Source organism: Leucoraja erinacea, chromosome 2 (assembly GCF_028641065.1).
Source record: "Leucoraja erinacea ecotype New England chromosome 2, Leri_hhj_1, whole genome shotgun sequence".
Lineage (NCBI taxonomy): Eukaryota > Metazoa > Chordata > Chondrichthyes > Rajiformes > Rajidae > Leucoraja > Leucoraja erinaceus.
In genome coordinates, this window is record NC_073378.1 from 92,613,263 (window position 1) to 92,639,221 (window position 25,959).

The 25,959-nt window shown below is 37.5% G+C and overlaps 1 protein-coding gene across 1 annotated transcript in view; it reads left to right on the forward strand.

Moving 5' to 3' along the window:
• LOC129712621 (insulin-like growth factor 2 mRNA-binding protein 3) overlaps positions 1–25,959 on the forward strand; it is a 112,496-nt gene that overhangs the window by 66,846 nt on the left and 19,691 nt on the right. Inside the window, exons 4-7 of the mRNA XM_055661188.1 lie at positions 18,734–18,785; positions 20,382–20,445; positions 23,035–23,325; positions 24,120–24,254. Coding sequence (XP_055517163.1) covers positions 18,734–18,785; positions 20,382–20,445; positions 23,035–23,325; positions 24,120–24,254 — 542 coding nt within the window. The remainder of the gene's footprint in view (positions 1–18,733; positions 18,786–20,381; positions 20,446–23,034; positions 23,326–24,119; positions 24,255–25,959) is intronic.

A 25,959-nucleotide genomic window follows, 5' to 3' on the forward strand; every position in this document is an offset into this window, starting at 1 on the left:
TCAGGAGCCTTCCTAATGATGCTTAATCCAGCCATTCCATTTAATTATTGTAAAGTAGTCACCATCCAAATAAGCTTTCTAGTGATGGACATGGACAGGATTTGCAGCACACATCATTTTTATTAGGAGAGAAAAGGATTTGGGTGTGAGATTTACTATACTGAAATGGTGGATATTCATTAATCGAGTGGTGAATCTTATGAGTATTTGGAGGTTTATAAAATTATTGCTGTAGTGGCATAAATTTATGCAAACTTTGGACACGTAATTGCCTTTGAAGCAGTTGAATTCAATGTGCCATTTTGGCAGTATAAACTTGATTTTGAAATTGGGTGTGGTATGGATGGTTTTAGTTGCTTTGAGGAAAGTGGAAGTACTTGGTTGCTAGGTAACAGCTGGTAATGCAACAGCTGTGCCTGGTATTGCCGCGTTGGCAATTTCCCAGTCTTTAACAGTTATCACGGTCACATGCATCAGTCTTGGACAGATTTGTGCAGTACTCTGATTACATATTGTGATGGTCATAGTGTTGGCATCTTGTCTGGATTATAAATGCTATCAAGTTTTGCTGACCTAATGTTAATGTGCGAGGACAAAATGGTGACTGGATGCCAAAAATGCAAAATACAAAACTTGGTTTCCAAAGTTGCAGTTCATCAGAAGCTTGCTTTGATTAGTGTGGGTGTTGCAAAATAATTTTAAAACTGTTCAATGATATAAAATTGTAAATGGAGACATCTTCAAACTTGCATAGCCTGTGTGTGCTGTGACTATATGTTTGCTGATCCCTTCATGAATTAATGAATTAAAGCCGAGCTTCCCTTCATGAATTAATGAATTAAAGCCGAGCTTCTTATAGCAGTAGTTTTATCTTATTGTTCAAAGAGTTGATTGTAACTGTTAACACAATCTTTTTATGGTGATAATTATGTAGTAATATTTCCATCTGAGCTTTGTCCTTTGGCACAAATTATGTCTAAAATCATGTCCTTTTAATAAATAATAGTTTTGTGCAGTCCCTTGAGGATGACTTGCTACCATCAGAGTATTGTGCCAGTTCTGACGTCTTGTTCTTCAAGTGCCTCTTCCTCCATCTGTTCCTGTTCGTGGAAGAAATTCACCATTGCCTTCATCAATGCCTTTGCTTAGAAATGGTACCGTAGATGAGGAAGTTGGTTCATATTTTCCACAGACTTGCCTTTTGTTATCATGGGACAATGACGTGCAGCTGATACATATCGGTAGAGGAACTTTGTCTTGCAGATGCTGAATGTAAGACTTATTATTTTGCGTTCTTTAGTGAAGATGTCAACTGTGGTATGCAGCTCTCTGCTGTAAGAATGCCATCACCTGGGTTGTCTTCAACCATCTCTCTGAAATGGCCAAAGAGGTGCTTTCCAAATTGTGGTGTAAATTCTGGCCATCAAGGGGAAAGGTTGACCTAATCCTTAAGTAAAAATGCCATGAAAAATGTTACCATTAAGGAATGATACCAATAGACGCAGGAGTAGGTCATTCAGCCCTTCGAGCCAGCACCGCCATTCACTGTGATCATGGTTGATCATCCACAATCAGTACCCCATTCCTGCCTTCTCCCCATATCCCTTGACCCCGCTATCTTTAAGAATTCTATCTAACTCTCTTGAAAGCATCCAGAGAATTTGCATCCTGCCTTCTGAGGCAGAGAATTCTACAGATTCACAACTCTGGGTGAAAAAGTTTTTCCTCATCTCCGTTCTAAATGGCCTACCCCTTAATGTGGCCCCTGGTTCTGGACTCGCCCAACATCGGGAACATGCTTCCTGCCTCCAGCGTGTCCAATCCCTTAATCTTATGTTTCAATAAGATAGCCTCTCATCCTTCTAAATTCCAGTGTATACAAGCCCAGTCGCTCCATTCTTTCAACATATGACAGTCCCGCCATCCAGGGAATTAACATTGTGAACCTTTGCTGCACTCTCTCAATAGCAAGAATTGTCTTCCTCAAATTTGGAGACCAAAATTGCACTCAATACCCCAGGTATGGTCTCACTGGGGCCCTGTACAACAGTAGAAGAACCTCTTTGCTGCCATTCTGAAAGGAGCCCGTTAATCCCTACTCTTTGTTTCCTGTCTGCCAACCAATTTTCTATCCGTCAGTACCTTAGCCCCAATATCATGTGCTCTAATTTTGCCCACTAATCTCCTTTGTGAGACCTTATCAAAAGTTTTCTGAAAGTCCAGGTACACTACATTCACTGGCTCTCCCTTGTCCATTTTCCTAGTTACATCCTCAAAATTCCAGAAGGTTAGTCGAGCATGATTTCCCCTTCATAAATCCATGCTGACTCGGACCAATCCTGTTACTGCTATCCAAATGTGCGGCTATCTCATCTTTTATAATTGACTCCAGCATCTTCCCTACCACCGATGTCAGGCTAACTGGTCTATAATCCCTTGTTTTAAAGCCTCCCTCCTTTCTTAAAAAGTGAGATAACATTAGCTACCCACCAATCCACAGGAACTGAATCTATAGAACATTGGAAAATGATCACCAATGCATCCATGATTTAAGAGCCACTTCCTTAAGTACCCTGGGATGCAGACCTTCAGGCCCTGGGGATTTATCCGCCTTCAGTCCCATCAGTCTACTCAACACCATTTCCTGCCTAATGGGAATTTCCTTCACTTCCTCCGTCACCCGAGGTCCTCTAGCCATTAGTACATCTGAAAGATTGTTTGTGTCCTCTTTAGTGAAGACGGATGCAAAGTACCTGTTCAACCCATTTCCTTGTTCCCCATAATAAATTCACATGTTTCTGTCTTCAACGAACCCACATTTGTTGTAACTTTTTTTTCCCTCTTCACATACCTAAAGAAGCTTTTGCTATCCTCCTTTATATTGTTGGCTAGCTTACCTTCGTACCTCATCTTTTCTCCCCGTATTGCCTTTTTAGTATATATAAAAGTTTCCCAATCCTCCTGCTTCCTGCTCATCTTTGTTACGTTATACTACTTCTCATTTAATTTTATACTGTCCTTGATTTCCCTTGTCAGCCACGGTTGCCTCTTACTACTCTTAGAATCTTTCTTCCTCTTTGGAATGAACTGATCCTGCACCTTCTGTATTATTCTCAGAAATACCTTCCATAGTTGTTCCACTATCATCCCTGCTAGGGTATCTTTCCAGTCAACTTTGGCCAGCTCCTCCCTCATGCCTCCATAGTCCCCTTTGCTCAACCATAATACTGACACTTCTGATTTTCTTTTCTCCCTCTCAAATTGTAGATTAAAACCAATATTATGGTCACTACGTCCTAATGGCTCCTTTACCTCGAGTTCCCTTATCAAATCCGGGTCATTACACAACACTAAATCCAGAATTGCCTTCTCCCTGGTAGGCTCCAGTACAAGCTGCTCTAAGAATCCATCAAACTCCCTTTCTTGGGGTCCAGTACCAATCTGATTTTCCCAGTCTACCTGCATGTTGAAATCTCCCATAACCATCATACCTTTGCGACAGGCCAATTTTAACTCTTGGTTCAACTTGCACCCTATATTCAGGCTACTGTTTGGGGGCCTATAGATAACTCCTATTTGGGTCTTTTTACCCTTACAATTCCTCAGATCTATCCATACTGACTCTACATCTCCCGATTCTATGTCACCCCTCACAAGGGACTGTATTTCATTCCTTACCAACAGAGCTACCCCACCCCTCTGCCCACCTGTCTGTCTTTTCGATAGGACGTATACCCTTGAATATTCAGTTCCCAGCCCTGGTCCTCTTGCAGCCATGCCTCTGTAATTCCCACAACATCATACTTGCCAGTTTCTAGCCTCAAGCATATGCACTTTATTTCTTATACTTCGCACATTCATATACAACTAACTTTGGTTAACTTTCCTTCCCATTAATTGGGGAGTCTTTTGTAACTTTTCCTGTACTCACTTCCCCTTTAACTCCATCTTTATACTCCCAATTTGTCAACCCCACCCCCCGCTACCAGCCATTCAACCAGCAATTAGTCAGTCTATCAATCTAGCCAAAACCTTTTGACTCCATCAGTTAGGCAAACATTTTGAACTTATGCCTGAAATTTTGCTGCCCAGGCCTGGCTCTTGCTTTACGATGGCAAGCCTGGATATCAACCAATCGGGAAAAAAAAAAATTTAATATAAAAATATCGAGCATAATGCCCATTACTAATCCACATTTTGACTAACTTTTACAAACTGTACTCACTTTTGAAAATTTTTATTTATTTATTTAAATAAATTAAAAAAATTATTTTTTATTTGTTTTTTTTTTTTTTGTTTTTATTGGGGTGGGTTCTGGTTTTTTTTATTTTAGTTTAAATATTATTTTTTAATAATTGAATAAATTTTTTTATTAAAAAAAAAAAAAAAAAAATGTTAAAAAAAAAGCTGTTCTCAATTTTTCCCAACTGCTGCATCTAAAAAACAAATTCACAAAAATTCAAAAAAAATCATCCTTCCCTAATATCTTCAGAACTAATTTAAAAAAAAAAAACTAAAAAAAACCGCTTTTAACTCCAATGGTCAAATAAAAAAACAAAAAAAAAAATTAAACAGCCACAAACAAAATAAACAGAACAACTCAAGCACACACACCGAGAGACCGAAATAAAACAACAAAAAAACATAATTTAATAAACAAAACCAATCCAACAAAAAATAAAAAACAAAATAAAAATAAACAGAAACTCTGTCAAAACAAATAATAAACCCCTAATCCAATAACATTTCAAGAAAAATAAAAAATTACTTATAAAAAAATAAAAAAAAAGATTAAAAAACTTAAAAAAAACAAAATAATAAAAAATACTAAAAAATTAATAAAAAAAATAAAAAAATAACCATCCAAAATTAAATAAAAAATAAAATAAAATTTAAGTATAAAAATAAACAAATAATACAAAAATAAAAAAATAAAAAAATATTATACACAAACAATTATAAAAAATAAAAAAAAAAAATACACCTTTAAAATAAAAAAAAAAATAAAAAATATTAAATACTCAAACTAAAAACTTAAATCTTCAAAAAAAAAATAAGATAAAATTATATAAAATACTTCACTTAATTAAAACATCAACACAAAATATAATAATAAAAAAAAAAAAATAAAAAAACCCCCAATGCGGAATAAAAATAACAAATACTAATAAAAACCTATCAAAAAAAATTTAAATAAAATAAATCAATATAAAAATAATTACAAAAAAATTTCATTTTGCCAAAACAATAATAAAAAAAATACAAAAATAAACAAAATCTATTATTTAAAAATAAATATCTAATAATATATAACACATAAAAAATAAAAATAATAAAAACAAATACAAATATAATAAAATAAATAATTAACATAATAATAAATACAAAAATATAAATAATAACAAAAAATATACATATTATAAATAATAAAAAATAAATAAAATTTAAAAAATAAAAATATATTTAAACTTAAGAAAAAAATATAAAATTATAAATAAATATAAATTAAAATAATAAATAAAATTATATAAAAAAAAATAATTAAAATAATAAAATAATAAATAAATAAAAAAATCTAATTCATTAAATAAATTAAAAAAAAAAAATATATATTAATAAAAAAAATAATTATAAATAAATTATAAAAAAAATAATATATAGCAATAAAATATATAAAAAAATATATAAAAAAAATTAAATATAACAATAAAAATAAAAATATAATAAAAAAACAAATATCATAAATTATAAATTAAAATACAAAATAAAAATACATTTTATAAATAAATTAAAATAATAATATAATTCTTAATTTAAAATCAAATTAATATTAAAAAAAAATATAAAAAAAATAAAAAATAATAGATATTTTTAAAATTTTACATTAATTTATATATAGAAATCATATGCAAATAATATTAATTAATATAATAAATATTATAAAAATAAAAAATAAAAATAGTTAAAAAAATATAATAAATTATTAAAATAAACAATAATATATAATTTATTTAAAAAATTAAAAACAAAAAATATAATTAAAATAAACATAAATATAAAAAATAAACAAATAATATATAAAATAATATAATATAATAAACAATAAAATTAATGCTTGCTAAATAAAATAATTATATAAAAAACTTATTACAAAAAACAAAATAATATAAAAATTAAATATTATATATACATTATTATAAAATATTATTATTAAAATATAAATTAAATAAAAAAAAATAAAAAAAATAACAATATAAATATTAATTATCAAAAAAAAATTAATTATAATAAAATAAATATAAAAAAAATAAATATAAAATTTAAATAAATTTAAAAATTAGTATAAATTAATTATTAAAATATAATAAAAAATAAAATATATTTTAATAATAAATAAAAAATATTAAAATAAAACATACAAAAAAATAAAAACTACATAAATCTTATAAATATATAAAAAAACTTTAAAAACGTAAATATAAACTTAAATAATAAAAAATATAAATTTATAAAAAAAAAATAAAAAATATTCTAAAATAATAATTATAAAATAAATAAAAATACAATATAAAATAATTACAAAAGATATAATATTTATTATATAAAAAATTATATAAAAAATAAAAAAAAAAATAAAAATTATAAAATATAATAAAACCAAAAAAATAAACCTAATATAATCTAATAATAATAATTAAATTTAAAATTATAAAAATATTAAATAAAAATATTATAAAATATTAAAAAATATAAAATTATAACATAAAAATTATCAAATCTTTATTAAAAAAATATTTAATTTAATATAATTAATTAATATAAAAAAATTAAAAAATATAATATTTATAAAAATAAAATAAAATTTAATAAAAATACATTTACTTAATAATAATTAAAATAATAAAATAAAATAATTATTATAAAAAAAACATTAATTATTAAAATTTAAAATATAAATAAAAAATAAACCTCTTATACAACAAAACAATCAGCAGGAAAAAAAAAAAATTATAAATATCCAAAATATTTATAAAAATTGGATAATACGGCAACTTACCTCCAAATGAAAAATTCATAAACATTCTCTAAACTGACAGGAAAAATTCGTAAATCTACAATATGAGCCAATTATAAAAAATAAAAAAAAAAACTTTCAATAAATTAAAACAAAAAAATACGAAATTTAAAAATTAAAAAAAATTATCTGAAAAAATTTATTAATAAATTCAAAAAACTCTTATGCAATTAAAAAAACGCCCCCTTCTAAAAATAAATTTTCCGTTATTCTCTAATTAATATCAACAATTAAAATAAACATTAAATAATCTAACCATATCCATCATAAAAAAACGTCATTAAAATATATTACTAAATTTTAAACTACTTACAATAACAAAATAAATAAGTCCACCTTAAATTAAACAAAATAAAACAACTCTTTGCTTATAAATACTAATAAATAAAAAAAACTAAATCTAAAAAAAAATCAATATAAACTTAAAAATCCTATAATAAACAAAAATCAACCACGCCTTCAAAAAACCACCAAAAAAAAAAAAATTATTTAAAATGATTTATAAAAAAAAAATCTACAAACTCTTAAATTTCCAAGGTTTTCTACAGTTCTACTCACCCTGTGTAATGATGATAAATAAAATCAAAAAAAAAATCAGATCCTTACATAATATAAAAATAAAAAAAAAACCTCTTTCTCCAAATCATTTCCCTTAAAAATTACCTAAATAAGGAAAAAAAAATCAAAAAACATCTTTCCATCAAAAAAAAAAAACTAAAAACCATTTTTAAAAAATATAATATTAAAAATTCTACCTCCCAAAAAAATAAATTAAAATATCATACAATCTCCTCTAAAAAAATAAAACATTACTATTAAAAAAAAGTATTAAAATAAAAAAAACTTCCTTTAAACTAATTCTTACTCCTCATCCTCAAAAAAAAAAAATAAAACAAAAAAAAAACAATAAACCATCGACAAAAAAAAATTTAATAAGAAAAAAAAAAAATTTTTTTCTCCTAGACTCACTCTTCCTTATAAAAAACAATACAAAAAAAAAAAAATATATTTCCAAATTCCTCTTTCCTCACTAAATAAGCTCCTAAAAAAAATACTCTCAAATTCCCTCTTCCAAAAAAACTTCAATTACCTAAAAAAAAAAAAATAATAATCTCCTATTCCATCCACAAAATCATCCCCTTCTTAACAAAAAACTAAAATCTTGCAAATCCAATCATCAAAGAACTTTCTCCCGCAAGCTAATTTAACCCTTGGTAAAATGGGTCTAAAACACAAAAAAAAAATCTGGACTGAAAAAACCCCTTAAGATTTATTCGCTCCAATAATTGCATCTAAAAATATTTTAAAATAAAAAAAAAAATAAATAAATCAATATAAAATCTGAAAATAAAAAAATATAAAATGGGTCTGAAGTTTCCTTCACTAAAATTAAAAAAAAAAAAAAACCCCGGAAATATGTCTCCCTATTTCCTTGTAACCATCGATTCTGCTGTTTATACTGCAGAGTTTCTCCACCAATTCGACCTCCAGCATCTACAGCAGTTCCTTCTTGAACACATCCAAAAATATGTTCCGTTATTGGGTCCAATTGAAAGTTAAATTAGTGCTGTTTACCAGTTCTACCTGTAGATGGTGCTATTGATGGGGTTTTAAATGCTGAACATAATCCAGATATGCTAGTTGACGTGCACTGGGTCAAGCACGTTTGCTTATGTGGGTGCAGGTGATAGAAAATTGATTTCAGAATGTTCTAAATCCAGGACTAGTAGGACTGAATATAGGATTAGTAAAACAGATGTATTCCTGCCTTTAGAGCATGGTAGTGGTGAACAAAGGGGAAGAAAAGTGCTCTTGTCACCAGATTTAATGTTGAAATGGTTTAGGTGGAGTCTGATTTTAATCTTCAGCTTTCATCTTGAATACAGTAAAAAATGCTTCCCCCCCCCCCCCCCCCTCCTCCTCTTTCTCCCCCCCCCCTTTCTCCTCTCCCCCCCCCCTTTCTCCTCTCCCCCCACCCCCCTCTCGTCTTTTTCCTCTACCCCCTCTTTCTCCTCCTTCCCCCCCCTTTCTCCTCTTTCTTTCCCCCCCCCCCCTTTTTCTCTCTCTCCCCCCCCCCCCCCCCCCTTTCTTTCTCTCCCCTCCCCCCCCCCCCCCCCCTCTTTCCCCTCTGCCATGTCCTTAAAGTTTTGAGTCTAATCGTTGTAGCTATGCTATTGTGGCTTTTTAATTGTTTATTCTTGAAAAAAAAAAATTTCATTATTCTAAAAGAAGAAAAATTATGGAAAGGACTATGACAAAATTAAAATTCAATCCAATTAAATAAAAATTATAAAAGCATTACTCCAAAATGTATTAAATTAAGACCACAGGTATGAGTTAAAGGCTATATTATGCATAGGTAGTTAAGTTTGCTATAATACACACCTAAAATTTATTAATAATGTCCTTAGGAACAGAATTGCTTCTGCTAGATCCTCTTTCATTGGAGCCCTTAAACCTGATTTAATTATTTTCAGTGCGGAGAAAAGTCTCTCCACATTGACCTGAGTGGGTGGTGTGGCTGTTAATATCATAGCTGCAAATGTTACTATTTCTGGATAAGCAGGGATGAAGGGGAATTATAGAACAGTTAGCCTGACACCGGTGGTGGGGAAGATGCTGGAGTCAATTATTAAAGAAGTAATAATTACTCATTTGGTCCAAGTCAGCATGGATTTATGAAGGGGAAATCGTGTTTGACTAAACTTCTGGAATTTTTTGAGGATGTGACAAGTAAAATGGATGAAAGAGAGCCAGTGGATGTAGTGTATCTGGACTTGCAGAAAGCCATTGATAAGGTCCCATCTAGGCAAGAGCGGAACTCGCTATCAAAACATGGAGGGGACGGCGGCCACGCGCGCATGCGCACTCTCTCAAACACACACACACACACACACACACACACACACACACACACACACACACACACACACACACACACACACACACACACACACACACACACACACGGCTCAATCCAGCGCTAAAAGCGAGAGATTTAAAATCGGGATCACAAAAACTTGGGGGGATGTCCCTCACCTCTCAAAACATGGGGGGGGACATGTCCCCTCTGCCCCCCCCCCCCCCCCCCCCCCCCCCCCCCCCCCAGGTTTTCCACCCCTGCATCTAGGAGATTAGTGGGCAAAATTAGAGCAAATTGTATTGGGGGTAGGGTATTCACATGGAGAATTGGTTGGCAGACAGGAAACAAAGAGTAGGAATAAACGGGTCCCTGTCAGAATGGCAGGCAGTGGCGAGCGGAGTGCTGCAAGGCTCGGTGCTGGGACCGCAACTATTTACAATATATATTAATGATTTAGATGTTGGAATTAAAAGTAACACTAGCAAATTTGCAGATGACACAAAGCTGTGTGGCAGTGTGAACTGCGAAGAGGTTGCTAGGAGGTTGCAGGGCGACTTGGACAGGTTGAGTGAGATGGCAGATGCAGTATAATGTAGATAAATGTGAGGATATCCACTTCGCTGACAAGAACAAGGAGGCAGATTATTATCTCAATGGTGTCAGATTAGGAAAAAGGGAAGTGCAAAGAGACCAGGGTGTCCTTGTACACCAGTCACTGAAAGTAAACATGCAGGTACAGCAGGCAGTGAAGAAAGCAAATGGCTTTCATAATGAGAGGAATTCAGTATAGGAATAAAAAAGGTCCTTCTGCAGTTGTACAGGGCCCTGGTGAGACCACATCTGGATTATTGTGTGCAGTTTTAGTCTCCTAATTTGAGGAAGGAAGTGCAGCGTTGGTTCTCAAGGTTAGGCCCTGGGATGGCGGGACTGTCATATGAGGAAAGATTGGAAAGACTGGGCTTGTATTCACTGACATTTAGGATGAGAGGGGATCTTATAGAAACACATAACATTATAAAAGGACTGGACAAGCTAGATACAGGAAAAATGTTCCCAATGTTGGAGTCCAGAACCAGGGGCCACAGTCTAAGAATAAAGGGGAGGCCATTTAAAAATGAGATGAGAAAAAAACGTTTTCACCCATATAGTTGTGAATTTGTTTCAGTCTCAGTCACAGAGGCTGACGTCAGAAAATCCTTCAGAGGGGTGAACCCTCGAAAAGCATCTGGACCTGATGGTATACTAGGTCGAGTTCTAAAACCTGTGTGGACCAACTGGCTGGAATTTTTATGGACATTTTCAACCTCTCACTTCTGAGGTCTGAGGTTCCCACCTGCTTTAAAAGGGCATAAATTATACCGGTGCCCAAGAAGAGCAAGATGACGTACCTCAACTACTATCGACCAGTGACACTAACGTCGGTGGTGATGAAGTGCTTTGAGAGGGTGATCATGGATCAAATCAACTCCTATCTCAACAAAAACCTGGACCCACTGCAGTTCGCCACAACAGATCAATGGTGGATGCGATCTCGCTGGCTCTCCAATCTGCTCTGGACCACTTGGACAACAAAAACACATGTCAGGCTGTTATACATTGATTACAGCTCGGCGTTTAATACAATCATCCCCTCCAAGCTGGTTACCAAGCTCTCAGATCTGGGTCTCTGCACATCCCTCTGCAATTGGATCCTCGACTTCCTCATTCAAAGACCACAGACTATTCGTATTGGTGGAAATGTGTCATCCTCGATAACAATCAACACGGGAGAACCTCAAGGCTGTGTGCTCATCCCCTGCTGTACTCACTCTATACTCATGACTGCGTAGCTGGTCATAGTGCGAACTCTATCATCAAGTTTGCTGACGACACCACTGTTGTGGGACGTATCACTGATGGGGATGAGTCAGAGTATAGAAGTGAGATCAACAGACTGACTAAATGGTGCCAGCACAATAACTTGGCCCTCAACACCAGCAAAACCAAAGAACTGATTGTGGACTTTGGAAGGAGTCGGATGGGGACCCACAGTCCCATTTATATCAACGGGTCGATGGTGGAGAGGGTCAAGAGCTTCAAATTCCTGGGCTTGCACATCTCTGAAGATCTCTCCTGGTCAGAGAACACCGATGCAATTATTAAGAAAGCACATCAGCGACTCTACTTCCTGAGAAGGTTATAGAGAGTCGGTTTGTCAAGGAGGACTCTCTAACTTTTACAGGTGCAAAGTAGAGAGCATGCTGACCAGTTGCATCATGGCTTGGTTCGGCAACTTGAGCGCCCAGGAGTGGAAAAGACTAAAAAGTAGTAAACACTGCCCAGTCCATCATCGGCTCTGACCTCCCTACCATCGAGGGGATCTATCGCAGTCGCTGCCTCAAAAAGGCTGGCAGCATCATCAAGGACCCACACCATCCTGGCCACACACTCATCTCCCCGCTACCTTCAGGTAGAAGGTACAGGAGCCTGAAGACTGTTACATCCAGGTTCAGAAATAGCTACTTCCCCACAGCCATCAGGCTATTAAACTCAACTGAAACAAATCTCTGAACATTAATAGACCATTATCTGTTTATTTGCACTTTATCTGCTTGTTTATTGATTTGTGTATATATTTATATAATGGTATATGGACTCACTGATATGTTCTGTATTCATGCCTACTATATCCTGTTGTGCTGAAGCAAAGCAAGAATTTCAATGTCCTGACAATAAACTCTCTTGACGAGACGGCTTCTGTGGTTACAGTAAGTGAACTGCAGTAGATGTTTTGTCTGAAAGGCTGGAGATACTGTGTGTAATGTCAAACCCCTTCAAGCACTTTATCAAAGTGGATGTTAGAACCACTGGATGGTAATCATTAAAGCAAACTACCTTGCTTTTCATTGGTACCTGTCAGATAGTGGGCACTGAGCACACGGCATCTTGTGTGTGGTAGTGTTGTTGCCAATTCAGACTGTTCATGGTCTGCCGATGAGGAAGTGGAGGATTAAATTGCACAGGGATGAGCGGAGACCCAGTTCTGAGTTCTGATAGATTTTGACGGGATAATTGTGTTGAACATCAACTGTAGTTAATGAACAATAGCCTGCTGTCTGTTCTTACTGTTCAAGTGGTCCAGTATAGAATGGAGAGCCATCTGTTGGCAACTACTTGTGGCCAGGTCTTTACTAAGACAGCATTGATATGTGTCATAACCAAACCCTCAAAGCACTTCATCACTAATGTTAGTGTCAACAGTTGGTAAATATTGAGGCATGTCACCTTGCTCCTCTTGGGCACTGGTATTATTGATATCCTTTTAAAGCAGGTGGGTACCTTAGACCTGAGTAGTGATATGTTGAGGATGTGTGCAAAAACTCCAGCCAGTTGGGCCACGCAGGTTTAAAAACACAGCAGAGTTCACCCTTGGGAAAGATCTTCTGACGCCAGCCTCTGACTGAGATTATAGTGTCATTGGGGCCCAGAATAATACATAGATGTTGCCCCTTTTGAAGCAATCCTAATGGCCTTCATCAGGGAATGATCCATTGCAGCCATTTAAGTCACTGCTTGCTTTGGCCGTATAGGATGTGATTTCACACGAGCCCCACCACAGCTGCCGATCCTCCATCTTGCCCTCCAATTTAGATTGAAAGGGTCACCATTTCCTAATGGCCTTATCGAGGTTATTTACCTGGACCTCTTGTTTGACCCTGCATTGCTAGACTTGAATGCCTGAGATCTGTTCTTCAGTAGATGGCAGACCTCTTGGTTCATCCAAGGCTACTGCTGATTAGAGAACACTTGGAAGGTCTTGATTGGAAAGCACTCTTCTACACATTTCTTTATTAAGTCTAAGAACGGTGGCGTATTTGTTCAGTCATATTGCAGAGTCTGAGTTTCACCCAGTCTGCAGACTCAAAGCAGTCACATAATGATTTCTGTCTCCACTAACTTACAGACCTCACTGCTGCACCCTCCAGTCACTGCCTATAAGCAGGTAGAAGAAGCAGGTGATCTGATTTTCCAAAGTGAAGGTGAGGGATGGAGCAAATGACATCTTTGGAGTGGCAAGGTCAAAAGTGTTTGGTCCTCTGGTGATGCAGGACACATATTGGTGGTAGTTAGGAATTGATTTCTTCAAACCAGCCTTGTTGAAGCCTACTGCCATGATAGTGAAGGTGTTGGGGTACCCCGTTTGCTGTTTGTTGACCATTGCGCGCAGCTCCTCCAGTGCTAGCCGAACATTTGCCTGAGGTGCGACATAGACTGCAGTTATGATGATGCAGGTTCGTTACCATGAGGGGTGGAAGAGATGGCACTTCATTGTCGGGAAAGGTCACAATGAATGGTGCTGCTTTGTTCATGTAAATCTGGATGAGGCTGTGGGAAGAAGTCAGAAAACGTAATTTGTATTAATCCCATTGTTATGTTGCTCGGTGAAAATGGGTACAGGACAAACACACAATAATGGCTGAATGACTTGCTTCTGTGATTATAAAACTTAATTTTCTGTCAAAATATTTATTTAATGGCATCTTTAAAGAGCATCATTAAACTTTTTTTGGATGGCCAGGCTGTTCAAGACACCTTGACTATCTGTGCTGCCAATTTTATTAAATACAAATTCGGTAACTCATTGTGATCAAGATCATATTCTACTTTTTAAGAAGTCATGATTACAGGTTGAAGACATGAGACTGCAGATGCTGGAAAATGATTGAGGAACTTTGTGTAGGAAAGAAGGGTCTCGACCTGAAACGTCACCCATTCCTTCTCTCCAGAGATGCTGCCTGTCCCGCTGAGTTACTACAACATTTTGTGTCTACCTTTGATAGAGGAACGTAGCAGGTCAGGCAGCATCTGGGGAGGCAAATAGACAGATGACATTTTGGGTAGGGTGCCTTAACTTCCTCAGTTTATAATTTGGGTTTCCCCCCCAAACTTTCAATGTTACCCTTTTCCACTTTGGTTTAGAAATGGGAAGGAATTACAAATGAAGGGTAGTTTGAATAAATTCTGCACATGTTTGTACTTTATAACTCAGTGCTTTAAAACTGTCTCCACTTGTTAATCTCTGAGATTTTATAATATTAGGTACACAATTCATGATGTTGGGTATGTTTTTAATTTAGTCCGTGGTCTCGGCCGTAGCATAAATAGAATTGAAGACCAGTGTCCTTGTGCACATTATGCATAAAACACTCTCTCTTGGTAAGATAATTGCAACAAATAATTCTGTCTTGGGTGTTTGCAATGTTAAACCCCTTTCTCATGGGGCGACTTGACGCAAGAGTTAACCAGAGTTGAACATTGTGGGAACCTCTTGCGATAACCGTACGGCATTCGTGGACCACCGTGGCGCTAACGGCAGGTACTCGTGTAACTTGGTGACTCGGAAGAAAATTCAAACAAGCTTGAATTTCTCCAAGAGTGACTTGTACACTTGTGGTTGAACATTGCAACATTATATGCACGTAGTGGCCAGTGCGATATCCGTACTGACTATTGCGTGTACTGTGGGAACTCCTGCGAACGGTGAACCCGGAAGCTGGACAGAGGGGACAGAAGGTGAGTAAAAATTGTCTTCTGTGGGATTGAATTTAAAAAATAAAGATTTGCATCCGGATATGGACATCAACTTAGTCATGAGTTATGTTAATGAGATTCAAGAAAATAACTATAATTTTTAAAAGGGACTTTACTGAAAGGTCCCGCATTTTTATGGTCCGTGAGAAATTTTTCACATGTACTTCTTTGAGAGATACGGCTCGGAGTCCTCGCCGACCAGCGATCGATGCCTTTCCGAAGCAGGGTCCGGAACGCTACCAATCAATGTTCTCCAGAGACCCGTGTAAAGGAGTGAACTGCACATGCTGGTTTAAAACAAAGACAGACACAAAAAGCTGGAGTAACTCAGCGAGTCAAGCAGCATCTCTGGAGAAAAATAGGTGATGTTTCGGGACGAGACACATCTTCAGACTCAATTCCGATTAGGATGTCTGAAGAAGGGTTCCGATTCGAATCGCCACCTATTATTTTTCTCCAGAGAAGCTGCCTGACACGCTGACTTACTCCAGCTTTTTATGTTTTCCTTCCCAGATCTGACTTACCTGCTGAGTTACACCAACATTTTGTGTCCTTTTGTGCGTATTAACCAGCATCTGCAGTTCCTTTAGACATTACGTAACTTCAGATTTTAGAGATGTAGCGCGGAAACAGGCCCTTCGGCCCACCGAGTCCGTGCCGACCACCTATTCTTATACACTCCAGGGACAATTTTACAATGTTACCGAAGCCGATTAACTTACAAACCTGTAATCTCTGGAGTGTGAGAGGAAACCGGTGCACCCATGGTCAGGATCGAACCCCGGTCTCTGGGGCTGTGAGGCGGCAACTCTACCACTGTGCCGCATGTAGTCAGATTTAATAAATTGCTGGTGTTGCTTCCAAAGACAGAGGCACTTATAATATTAGATCAGAATTGCATCTTTCCGCTAATAGTCAATTATTAGTCAATTAATAATATAATTAATTATTGTTGGTGACATTTCACCTACGAATATCAGACTATTTTTGCAGAGGTAAGGGCCAATTAGGCATAGCAAAAGGTATGAACACTTTTAAACATTTTTTTCCAACTATTTTGTCAAATACAAATGCAGGGAGAATGATCAAAGTGCTCACATGGCTCACTCTGTTAGAAGCGTTCTGAGTTTAAATGTTCTGTGTATTCCTTCTTAAAGTATAACTTTTTGTGTGGCCAGGGGTGCGATTGAGAACAGCTGGGAAAGGGCGGAGGGGGCGTCACGAATAACAGCGTTTCCCTGGCCATATTATGGCCCATTCCCCAACCGTAACATTAATCAAGCTCTGTCTAACTCCGCCTTCACACCATCCCCCTGTGACATGGGTTAGTCATCGCTGGGCGGGCTGTGGGCCGAATGGCCTGCCAACGGTAGTCAGAGACTTGACACTGAGATCCATTGTGCAGGAAGGAACTGTGGATGCTGGTTTTTACCGAAGATAGACACAAACGCCACGTTATTTTCTCCAGAGATGTTGCCTGACCCATTGAGTTACTCCAACATTTTGTGTCTGTGTTCACTATGAACAATGAATTATTTAATTTTAGGTAACTTACACTCTCTCTCTCTCTCCCGCCCCCCCCCCCCCCTGCCCCCCCCCCCCCCCCCCCTCCCTCCCCCATGCAGTAAATGTCGGTTAACCAGTCCCAGGTTTGCAAAGCTGGTTCCCTCTTGGGATCACACTATCCCTAGCCAACAAATGGCCTATCAGGGAACCAAATATAGACATAAAGTGCTGGAGTGATTCAGTGGATCAGGCAGCATCTCTGGAGGAAAGGGTTAGGCGACATTTCGGGTCGGGACCCCTCTTCAAAATACCCTGCTGAGGTCATCTGTTGTTGGCCCTGATTTGTCCCGGTCTTTTCTTGCTTCCAGTTCCCCCCTACAATCATCCCGAAGAAGGGTCCCGACCAAAAATGGAATCTATTCCTTTTCTCCAGAGATGCTGCTTGGCCCGCTGAGTTACTCCAGCATTTTGTGTCTAACTTGCTGATTCAGACAGTTTTTGATTTACTCTGAAACACACGTTGGAAATTTAAACTTGGGCGCAACTAACATTGGGGACTCTTTAACTCAGCGGGCAGGCAGCAGTTAATTGTTGCTCCCTTCAGTTTCCCAGGGGGTCGGGACGGGACTGGTGTTGGGAGGGAAAGGTGGGGGAGTCGAGGGAGAGGAGGGGGAGACAGATGGGGGTGTCTTCATTTACTGGCGGCGGGTGTCTGTCACTGAAACAGGCAGGTGAGATTTCACATCCACCTTGTGTGTGCCTCTCTCTCTCTCTCCCTCCCTCCCTCTCACACAGGCTGAGAGACTGCCTCTGTGAGTGTACGTCTCTTTCTCCCCCTCTCCCACACACAGTAAGACCGAGGTACTATGCTCAGACTATCTGTCTCCCACATACACAGTAAAACTCTGCTTTGTGTGTGTATATACGTCTCCCCTCTTCTCTCTCTCTCCTCTCTCCCCCTCGCTTCCCCCCTCTCTCTCTTTCTCCCCCTCCCCCACCTCTCTCTTTTCCCCCCCCACCTCTCTCTTTCTCCCCCTCCCCCACCTCTCCCTTTCTCCCCCCCCACACAATAAGACCGATCTATTCTGCTTAGTCTCTCTTCGCTCCCACACACACAGATAGACCAGGGTCATGTGCGCTCTTTCTCTTCCGCCAGTCATCCCGAAGTACATCACACTGCCTTTGTGCCTCTCTCTCTGTCTCTCTCTCCCCCTCTCTCTCTCTCTCTCCCCCTCTCTCCTAAGTAATGTGGCATCTTCCTGCAGTAAAGTCATGGCATTAGTACAGGCATGTCTCCAAATGAGCCAATTCAACCAAGGGAGGATATTTATAGTGTGTGAAAAAAAAAGTGACATCATTTGTGCCACGTGATGATTTAATTACACTTGACAGTCACAATGCTCATTCAAGATTTAACGGGAAAGCTCGGGAGACGGACAAGTCACTCGCACAAATAACAGAAATGCCGAGTACCTTGGGAACTCTTTGTCTACCCCCCGTTATATCATGTGATATCGTGCTAGACCACGACCACTTCACTCTGGTTACATCTTGCGTCAAGTCGCCCCGTGAGAAAGGCCTATAACTTATATTAGTGTTAAGACGTATGCGCCCAAGACAATTATATTCTTTATTAAAGAATACAATAACTCCAAATTATAAAGTAGGATGATGTTCTGGAGCACATTCATTTCCCATACGTTCATTTTTCTTTTTAGGTCTTGGATAGTTTATTAGCTCAGTATGGTACAGTGGAAAGTTGCGAACAAGGTATGTAGCTACAAAATGTATTGTTTTTTAATAAAATAAAACATATAATACAGCACATTAACAGGCCCTATGGCCCACAATGTCTGTGCCTAACATGAATTCAGGTTAAGCCAATCTCCTATGCCTGCATGTGATCCATATCCGTCCATTCACTGCATATCCCTGTGTCTCCATCTTAAAGGCGACTATCATATCTGCTTCCATCAGCACTGCTACGAAATGTCTTAAGTGTAGACCTGACTGTGTCTACTCTATCTGCACCCCTCATAATTTTATATACTTGTACCAGATCTTCCCTCAAGCTCCAACATTCCAGATAAAACAATACAAATGTTCCAACCTCCTCACAACCATTAAAGTCACCTATTCATGTATTCCAGAAATGTTGCCTGATCTGCTGCGTTTTTCCGGCCCGTTATATTTTTTCTATGTAAAACTGACATCTGCCTTTTCCTGTCTTTCTAGTTTATGCCATCTAATTTTGGTGAGCCTCTTCTGCAAACCTCTGCATCCTTCCTGTATGGACTATCAGAACTGCACCATGAGTCCTATTAAGCTGCAACATGCATTCCTGAATCTTGTACTCCATGCCCTAACTAATAAAAGCAAGCTTCCATATGCCATCTTTACTACTCTATCTCCCACTTTAAAAGAGCTATGGACTAGGACCCCGAGATTCCTTTGTACATCAATGCTGCGGAGGGTCTTGCCATTAACTGTCTAACCATATAACCATATAACAATTACAGCACGGAAACAGGCCATCTCGGCCCTACAAGTCCGTGCCGAACAAATGTTTTTTCCCCTTAGTCCCACCTGCCTGCACTCATACCATAACCCTCCATTCCCTTCTCATCCATATGCCTATCCAATTTATTTTTAAATGATATCAATGAACCTGCCTCCACCACTTCCACTGGAAGCTCATTCCAGTGGAAGTCTACTTGCATTGGACACTCTCACAAAATGCGACACCTCAGCTTGCTCGGATTAAACCACATCTGCCATTTCTCCACCCATTTCTGAGCTGATCTATATCCCACTGTCTACTTTGACAGCTCTCTTCACCAATTTTGGTGTTGTGTGCAAACCTACTAACCCACTCATCGTTCGTCCAAGTAGTTTATATCATAAACAAGTTGCAGCACAGATCCCTGTGGAACTCCACAACACAAGGATGCGTATTTCCAGCCACAATAACACCCTTCCTCCAAAACCCTCTGTCTTCTGAGTAAGCCAGTTCTAACTCAAACTACCAGGTTCACTGAGGATCAACTGCATCTTAATCTTTTGGATCAGCTGACCATGAGGCACTTTATCAAATGCTATGTAGAAAATATCCACTGAACCCCCCCCTTCATTAATCCCCTTTGTCAATTCCTCAAAAAAAACTTGATCAAGTTAGTAAAACAACCTGCTGTGGATAAAGCCATGCAAGCTGTCCCTAATGCGCACATTCTTTTCCAAATGTCAGTAAATCCTATCCCAAAGAATCCTCTCCAATAGTTTACCTGGCACAGACATGAGGCTCCCCATGTGTAATTTCTTGGATTATCTCTACCTCCTCTCTTAAATTATAGTTTTTTTATTCTGCAGTGAACACTGAGACAGAGACTGCAGTAGTGAATGTTACATATTCTACCAAGGAAAATGCCAGACAGTGAGTATTACATCTGATTACAGAAATGTAACATTTTGCTCAAACTCATTGTGGCAGTAGATAAAATAATCTTAATCTAACTACAGTACTGTAACGTTAACTCCTAATATGTATAAAGCACAGTGATGGCAACAAAATGAAAATATTGCAAATCTGATTTTAAAAAATGTCAAGCAGATCGCACTGCAGTGGTGGAGAAAGAATCTGTACCACTGTTGCACTCCAATCTGCCTAATAATGAGTGAGCATCTATTCTACCTAAAGTCAAGTATGTGTAAGAAGGAACTGAAGATGCTGGTTAAAACCGAAGATAGACACAAAATGTTGGAGTAACTCAGCGGGACTGGCAGCATCTCTGGATAGAAAGAATGGGTGACGTTTCGGGTCAAGACCCTTCTTCAGACTAAGAAGGGACTCGACCCGAAACGTCACCCATTCCTTCCATCCAGAGATGCTGTCTGTCCCACTGAGTTACTCCAGCATTTAGTCTACCTTCGTACCTAAAGTCAATTTGGTAAATTCTCTCCGTCTCCAAGACAACTGTACCCTCTTAAAAAATGTTTTTAAAGAGTTTAGAGGTACAGCATGGAAACTGGTCCATCGGCCCACACAGTCACAAGGAGAACATACAAACTCTGCCCAGAGAGCACCTGTAGTCAGGGTCGATCTCGGGTCTCTGGTACTGAAATTGGCAACTCCCTTGCTGTGCCACTGTGCTGCCCTTGTAGCAAGGCTTAATCATTTTTGTATTCCATCTCATGGTAATAAAGGCCAATATCCTTTTTGTGGCACAATTACCTATTATGACTATATGCTGAGTGTTTCTTAGATGAGAACACCATGGTTATTTTGGAACTCCAACATTTAATAAACGTATGATATAATTAATCTTCTAATTTTCCTATTTCAGAGGGTAGCCTGTTTTGTACCTCATCTATACTAATCTTGCTTACTAACTTAACCTGTTTTTATTTGTTTACAGACAATTCACTGACATTTAGAGAGTTAAGAGGGGATCTTATAGAAACATAAAAAAATTCTTAAGGGATTGGACAGGCTAGATGTAGGAAAAATGTTCCCAATGTTAGAGTCCAGAACCAGGGGTCACAGTTTAAGAATAAGGGGTAGGCCATTTAGTACTGAGATGAGGAAAAACATTTTCATCCAGAGAGTTGTGAATGTGTGGAATTCTGTCACAGAAGGCAATGGAGGCCAATTTGTTAGATGTTTTAAAGAGAGAGTTAGATGTAGCTCTTAGGGCTAACGGAATCAAGCGATATTGGGAGAAAGCAGGAATGGGGTACTGGTTTTGGATGATCAGCCGTGATCATATTGAATGTCTATTTTCTATTTTTGTTTGCAGACGTTTTGTTATTCTTGAAACTTTCAGACCTAATGTTTTGTACAATTGTACATTAGTACAATAAAATGTGGTTGTACACGAATTGCGTTTTAATATCTCTTTTGAAATCTTGTATTTAAGTTTCTTTAACACTTTTTCAGGTACTTAATCATTTGCATATATCTCAGCTTTGCTTCTCGAAACATGTTGTATCCAAAAAAAGTAGACTATTTCCTTCCAAAGTGCACATCCTCACACATAACCAACTTAAACTTTACTTTTCTGTGAGTTCATTATTAATTGTAATGTATTTCCTCTAATATTAAACATAAGTGCTACTTATTTCTGACTACCTTTGTATCTGTACGCCAATTCATGTACAACCACATTTCCAGTTCTTAATCTCTCCTCTATCAGCAAAGCAATGGGAAACTAACCATGCTATCAGATGGGCAATTGGATAGCAAGCATATACCAAGGAAGTTGGTTTGAGGTTTGAGCGAAGTGATGGCCTTTAACATCTAAAAAGCATTAAACTGAGTAAGGCATTTGAGTACTGATAAAAGTAAAACAATAACTGAGCAAGTCGGGGAGCATTTCTGGAGAATATGGATAGGTGATGTTTTGGGTCGGGACTCTTCAAGCTGATTATTTGCATCAAACAAGAGGACATGACTTCAGAATTAAGGGACAGAAGTTTAGGGGTAACATGAGGGGGAACATCTTTACTCAAAGAGTGGTAGCGGTGTGGAATGAGCTTCCAGTGGAAGTGGTGGTGGCAGGTTCGTTGGTATCATTTAAAAATAAATTGGATAGGCATATGGATGAGAAGGGAATGGAGGGTTATGGTATGAGTGGAGGCAGGTGGGACTAAGGGAAAAAAGTTGTTCGGCACGGACTTGTAGGGCCGAGATGGCCTGTTTCCGTGCTGTAATTGTTATATGGTTATATGGTTATTATTGATAGGAGAAAGATTGTTGGAGGAGAGCCCAGCTTTATTTTGACCTTTTTGTTTGGTCGATGTAGCTTTTGTCTCCAGTGTGGCTCAGGGAGCTGAGTGAATATTTCCAGCATTTAGTTTAGTTTTAGTTAGGCAGCAACTCTACCGCTACGCCATCGTGACCGCCCATTTTATTTTAGAATATTAGCAGTTGCAGTATTTTGCTTTTTGTTTATTACTAAAACGTGTTTTTTTTTAATTAGCATGGATATCTAACGATTCAACATATTCATAATTTCTTTAATAGAGCAATAGAAAAACTTAACGGCTATATGTTGGAGAATTACTCGCTTAAAGTAACCTACATCCCTGATGAGATGGCTGCTCAACAAAGCTCACAGCAGCCACCCTCACAAACTCGGCGTGGTTTTGGACAACGAGGGCCACCTCGGCAAATGTCTCCCAGTGGTATGGTTAGGCCAAAACAGCAGCAGTCTGACGTTCCTTTGCGAATTGTAGTTCCAACTCAGTTTGTTGGTGCCATTATTGGGAAAGAAGGAGCCACGATCCGCAATATCACAAAACAAACACAATCAAAGTAAGTAATCAACTTTAAGTAAAGATTGTATATTTGCATATTGAGTTCCATTTAGCTAACTGATAATACTGGGGCCAGTTTTGTGAAAATGTAAGATGAGATTATTTGTGGAGTCCTAACCAAATGAAAATGTAAGGATGTTGACACTTTCATTTTTCAACTTTGTTTCTCAAATATTTTGGCAGTGAAGTCATTGGGGAAAACAATTGAAAATGCATTGTCATATCTTTGTATGTTATCCAGTCAAATCATACCATGTGACAACCATCAAACCATACACGAGTACAACAGGCAGTGAAAAGCGAAAAATAAACAGTGCAGAATAGTGTCTTAGCTACATAGAAAAATATGGTTAAAAGGAGTAGATAGGAGTAGAAAAGACTGATTTTACCACCTTTGAGCAAAACTACCACAACTTAGTACAATGTTTATGTAGTGACTCGTATTCCCATCTGACATTAACATTTGGAGGGGGCTCAATGGCAAATAAAACAACAAAATGGCATGTACCTTTTTGGTCCCATGTTGGGTGTGCAGGGCAAATTCTTTATACAGAGTAGAGACTGGGAAATGCTGCTAGCGGTGGTGTTGCAGGAGATGCAAACGACAGAGGCATTTAAGAGGCTTTTGGATAGGCACATGGAAGTGGGAGGAAATGGATCATGTGCGTATTGATTTGGCAACCCGAGTTGCACACAATACTCCGAATACGGTTTAACCAAAATATTGCACAACTATAAACTGTAAATAGTAGTTCAGCCCTACTAATATAAATACTCGGTTTCTGTTTTTAGGATTGATATTCATCGTAAAGACAATGCAGGTGCTGCTGAGAAACCAATAAGTATTCACTCAACACCCGAGGGATGTACAGCTGCTTGCAAGATGATTATGGAAATCATGCAGAAAGAAGCTCAGGATACAAAATTGTGCGTGCATTGAGTAACTTTTCTCATTCTGATCCTTAATAATGTAAACAATTTAAGTTTTGCAAAGCAGGCAGGTTTTTTTAATTTTTAAATTGGTGCATGATTGTCCTTTCACTTGAAGTATTTAAATTGGGTTTTCTTGCATGAGAAGCATGGCACACTATAATACTTTGCAATTCATGTGTCCAAGATTAATACTTAAATCCCACTGCCACCAATATACAATTGACCCTTAAATTGTTAACCCCTCAGGCAAATTATCGCAACTATCCTGTTGGGAGTCGGTCAAGTCAGCGCTGATTGGTGAATCTTCCAGTCAGTATTAACCGAATAATATACTCGCTAAAGAGAGCGTGTTTAATTGATAACAAATGTACCAACAACTGAACAATGAAATTATTTCTCGCAGCAGCTTGAGAGCCCCGGAAACGTTATGCACATAGATAATATGATTTAAAAAGTTCCATAAACTAGTAATAGTAATACTAGGGAGTCATGACAGTGCAAAAACTGAAGTCTGCAGGGCATTGCCAGATTTGCCCAAAAAGACAGAGACAGCTATGATACACTGATGGTTTGGATTGAGTAGCTTTATTCTGGGGACTGTGAGAACCATGTGCAGTTTTAATCCCTGTTCGTTAAGTTAAACCAATCAGCATATTCAAAAATTACGTGGGAATAAATCTAATTTTTACACCATTGCAGCACAGAAGAAATACCAACGAAATACCTATCCAATTTATTTTTAAATGATACCAACGAACCTGCCTCCACCACTTCCACTGGAAGCTCATTCCACACCGCTACCACTCTTTGAGTAAAGAAGTTCCCCCTCATGTTACCCATATAACCATATAACAATTTACAGCACGGAAACAGGCCATCTCGACCCTTCTAGTCCGTGCCGAACACATATTCTCCCCTAGTCCCATATACCTGCGCTCAGACCATAACCTTCCATTCCTTTCCTTTCCCTACCCCTAAACTTCTGTCCCTTAATTCTGAAGTCATGTCCTCTTGTTTGATGCAAATAATCAGCTTGAAGAGTCCCGACCCAAAACATCACCTATCCATATTCTCCAGAAATGCTCCCCGACTTGCTCAGTTATTGTTTTACTTTTATCAGTACTCAAATTGAGTACAGAAAGAAGCTCAGGATACAAAATTGTGCGTGCATTGAGTAACTTTTCTCATTCTGATCCTTAATAATGTAAACAATTTAAGTTTTGCAAAGCAGGCAGGTTTTTTTAATTTTTTAAATTGGTGCATGATTGTCCTTTCACTTGGAAGTATTTAAATTGGGTTTTCTTGCATGAGAAGCATGGCACACTATAATACTTTGCAATTCATGTGTCCAAGATTAATACTTAAATCCCACTGCCACCAATATACAATTGACCCTTAAATTGTTAACCCCTCAGGCAAATTATCGCAACTATCCTGTTGGGAGTCGGTCAAGTCAGCGTCGATTGGTGAATCTTCCAGTCAGTATTAACCGAATAATATACTCGCTAAAGAGAGCGTGTTTAATTGATAACAAATGTACCAACAACTGAACAATGAAATTCTTTCTCGCAGCAGCTTGAGTGCCCCGTAAACGTTATGCACATAGATAATATGATTTAAAAAGTTCCATAAACTAATAATAGTAATACTAGGGAGTCATGACAGTGCAAAAACTGAAGTCTGCAGGGCATTGCCAGAT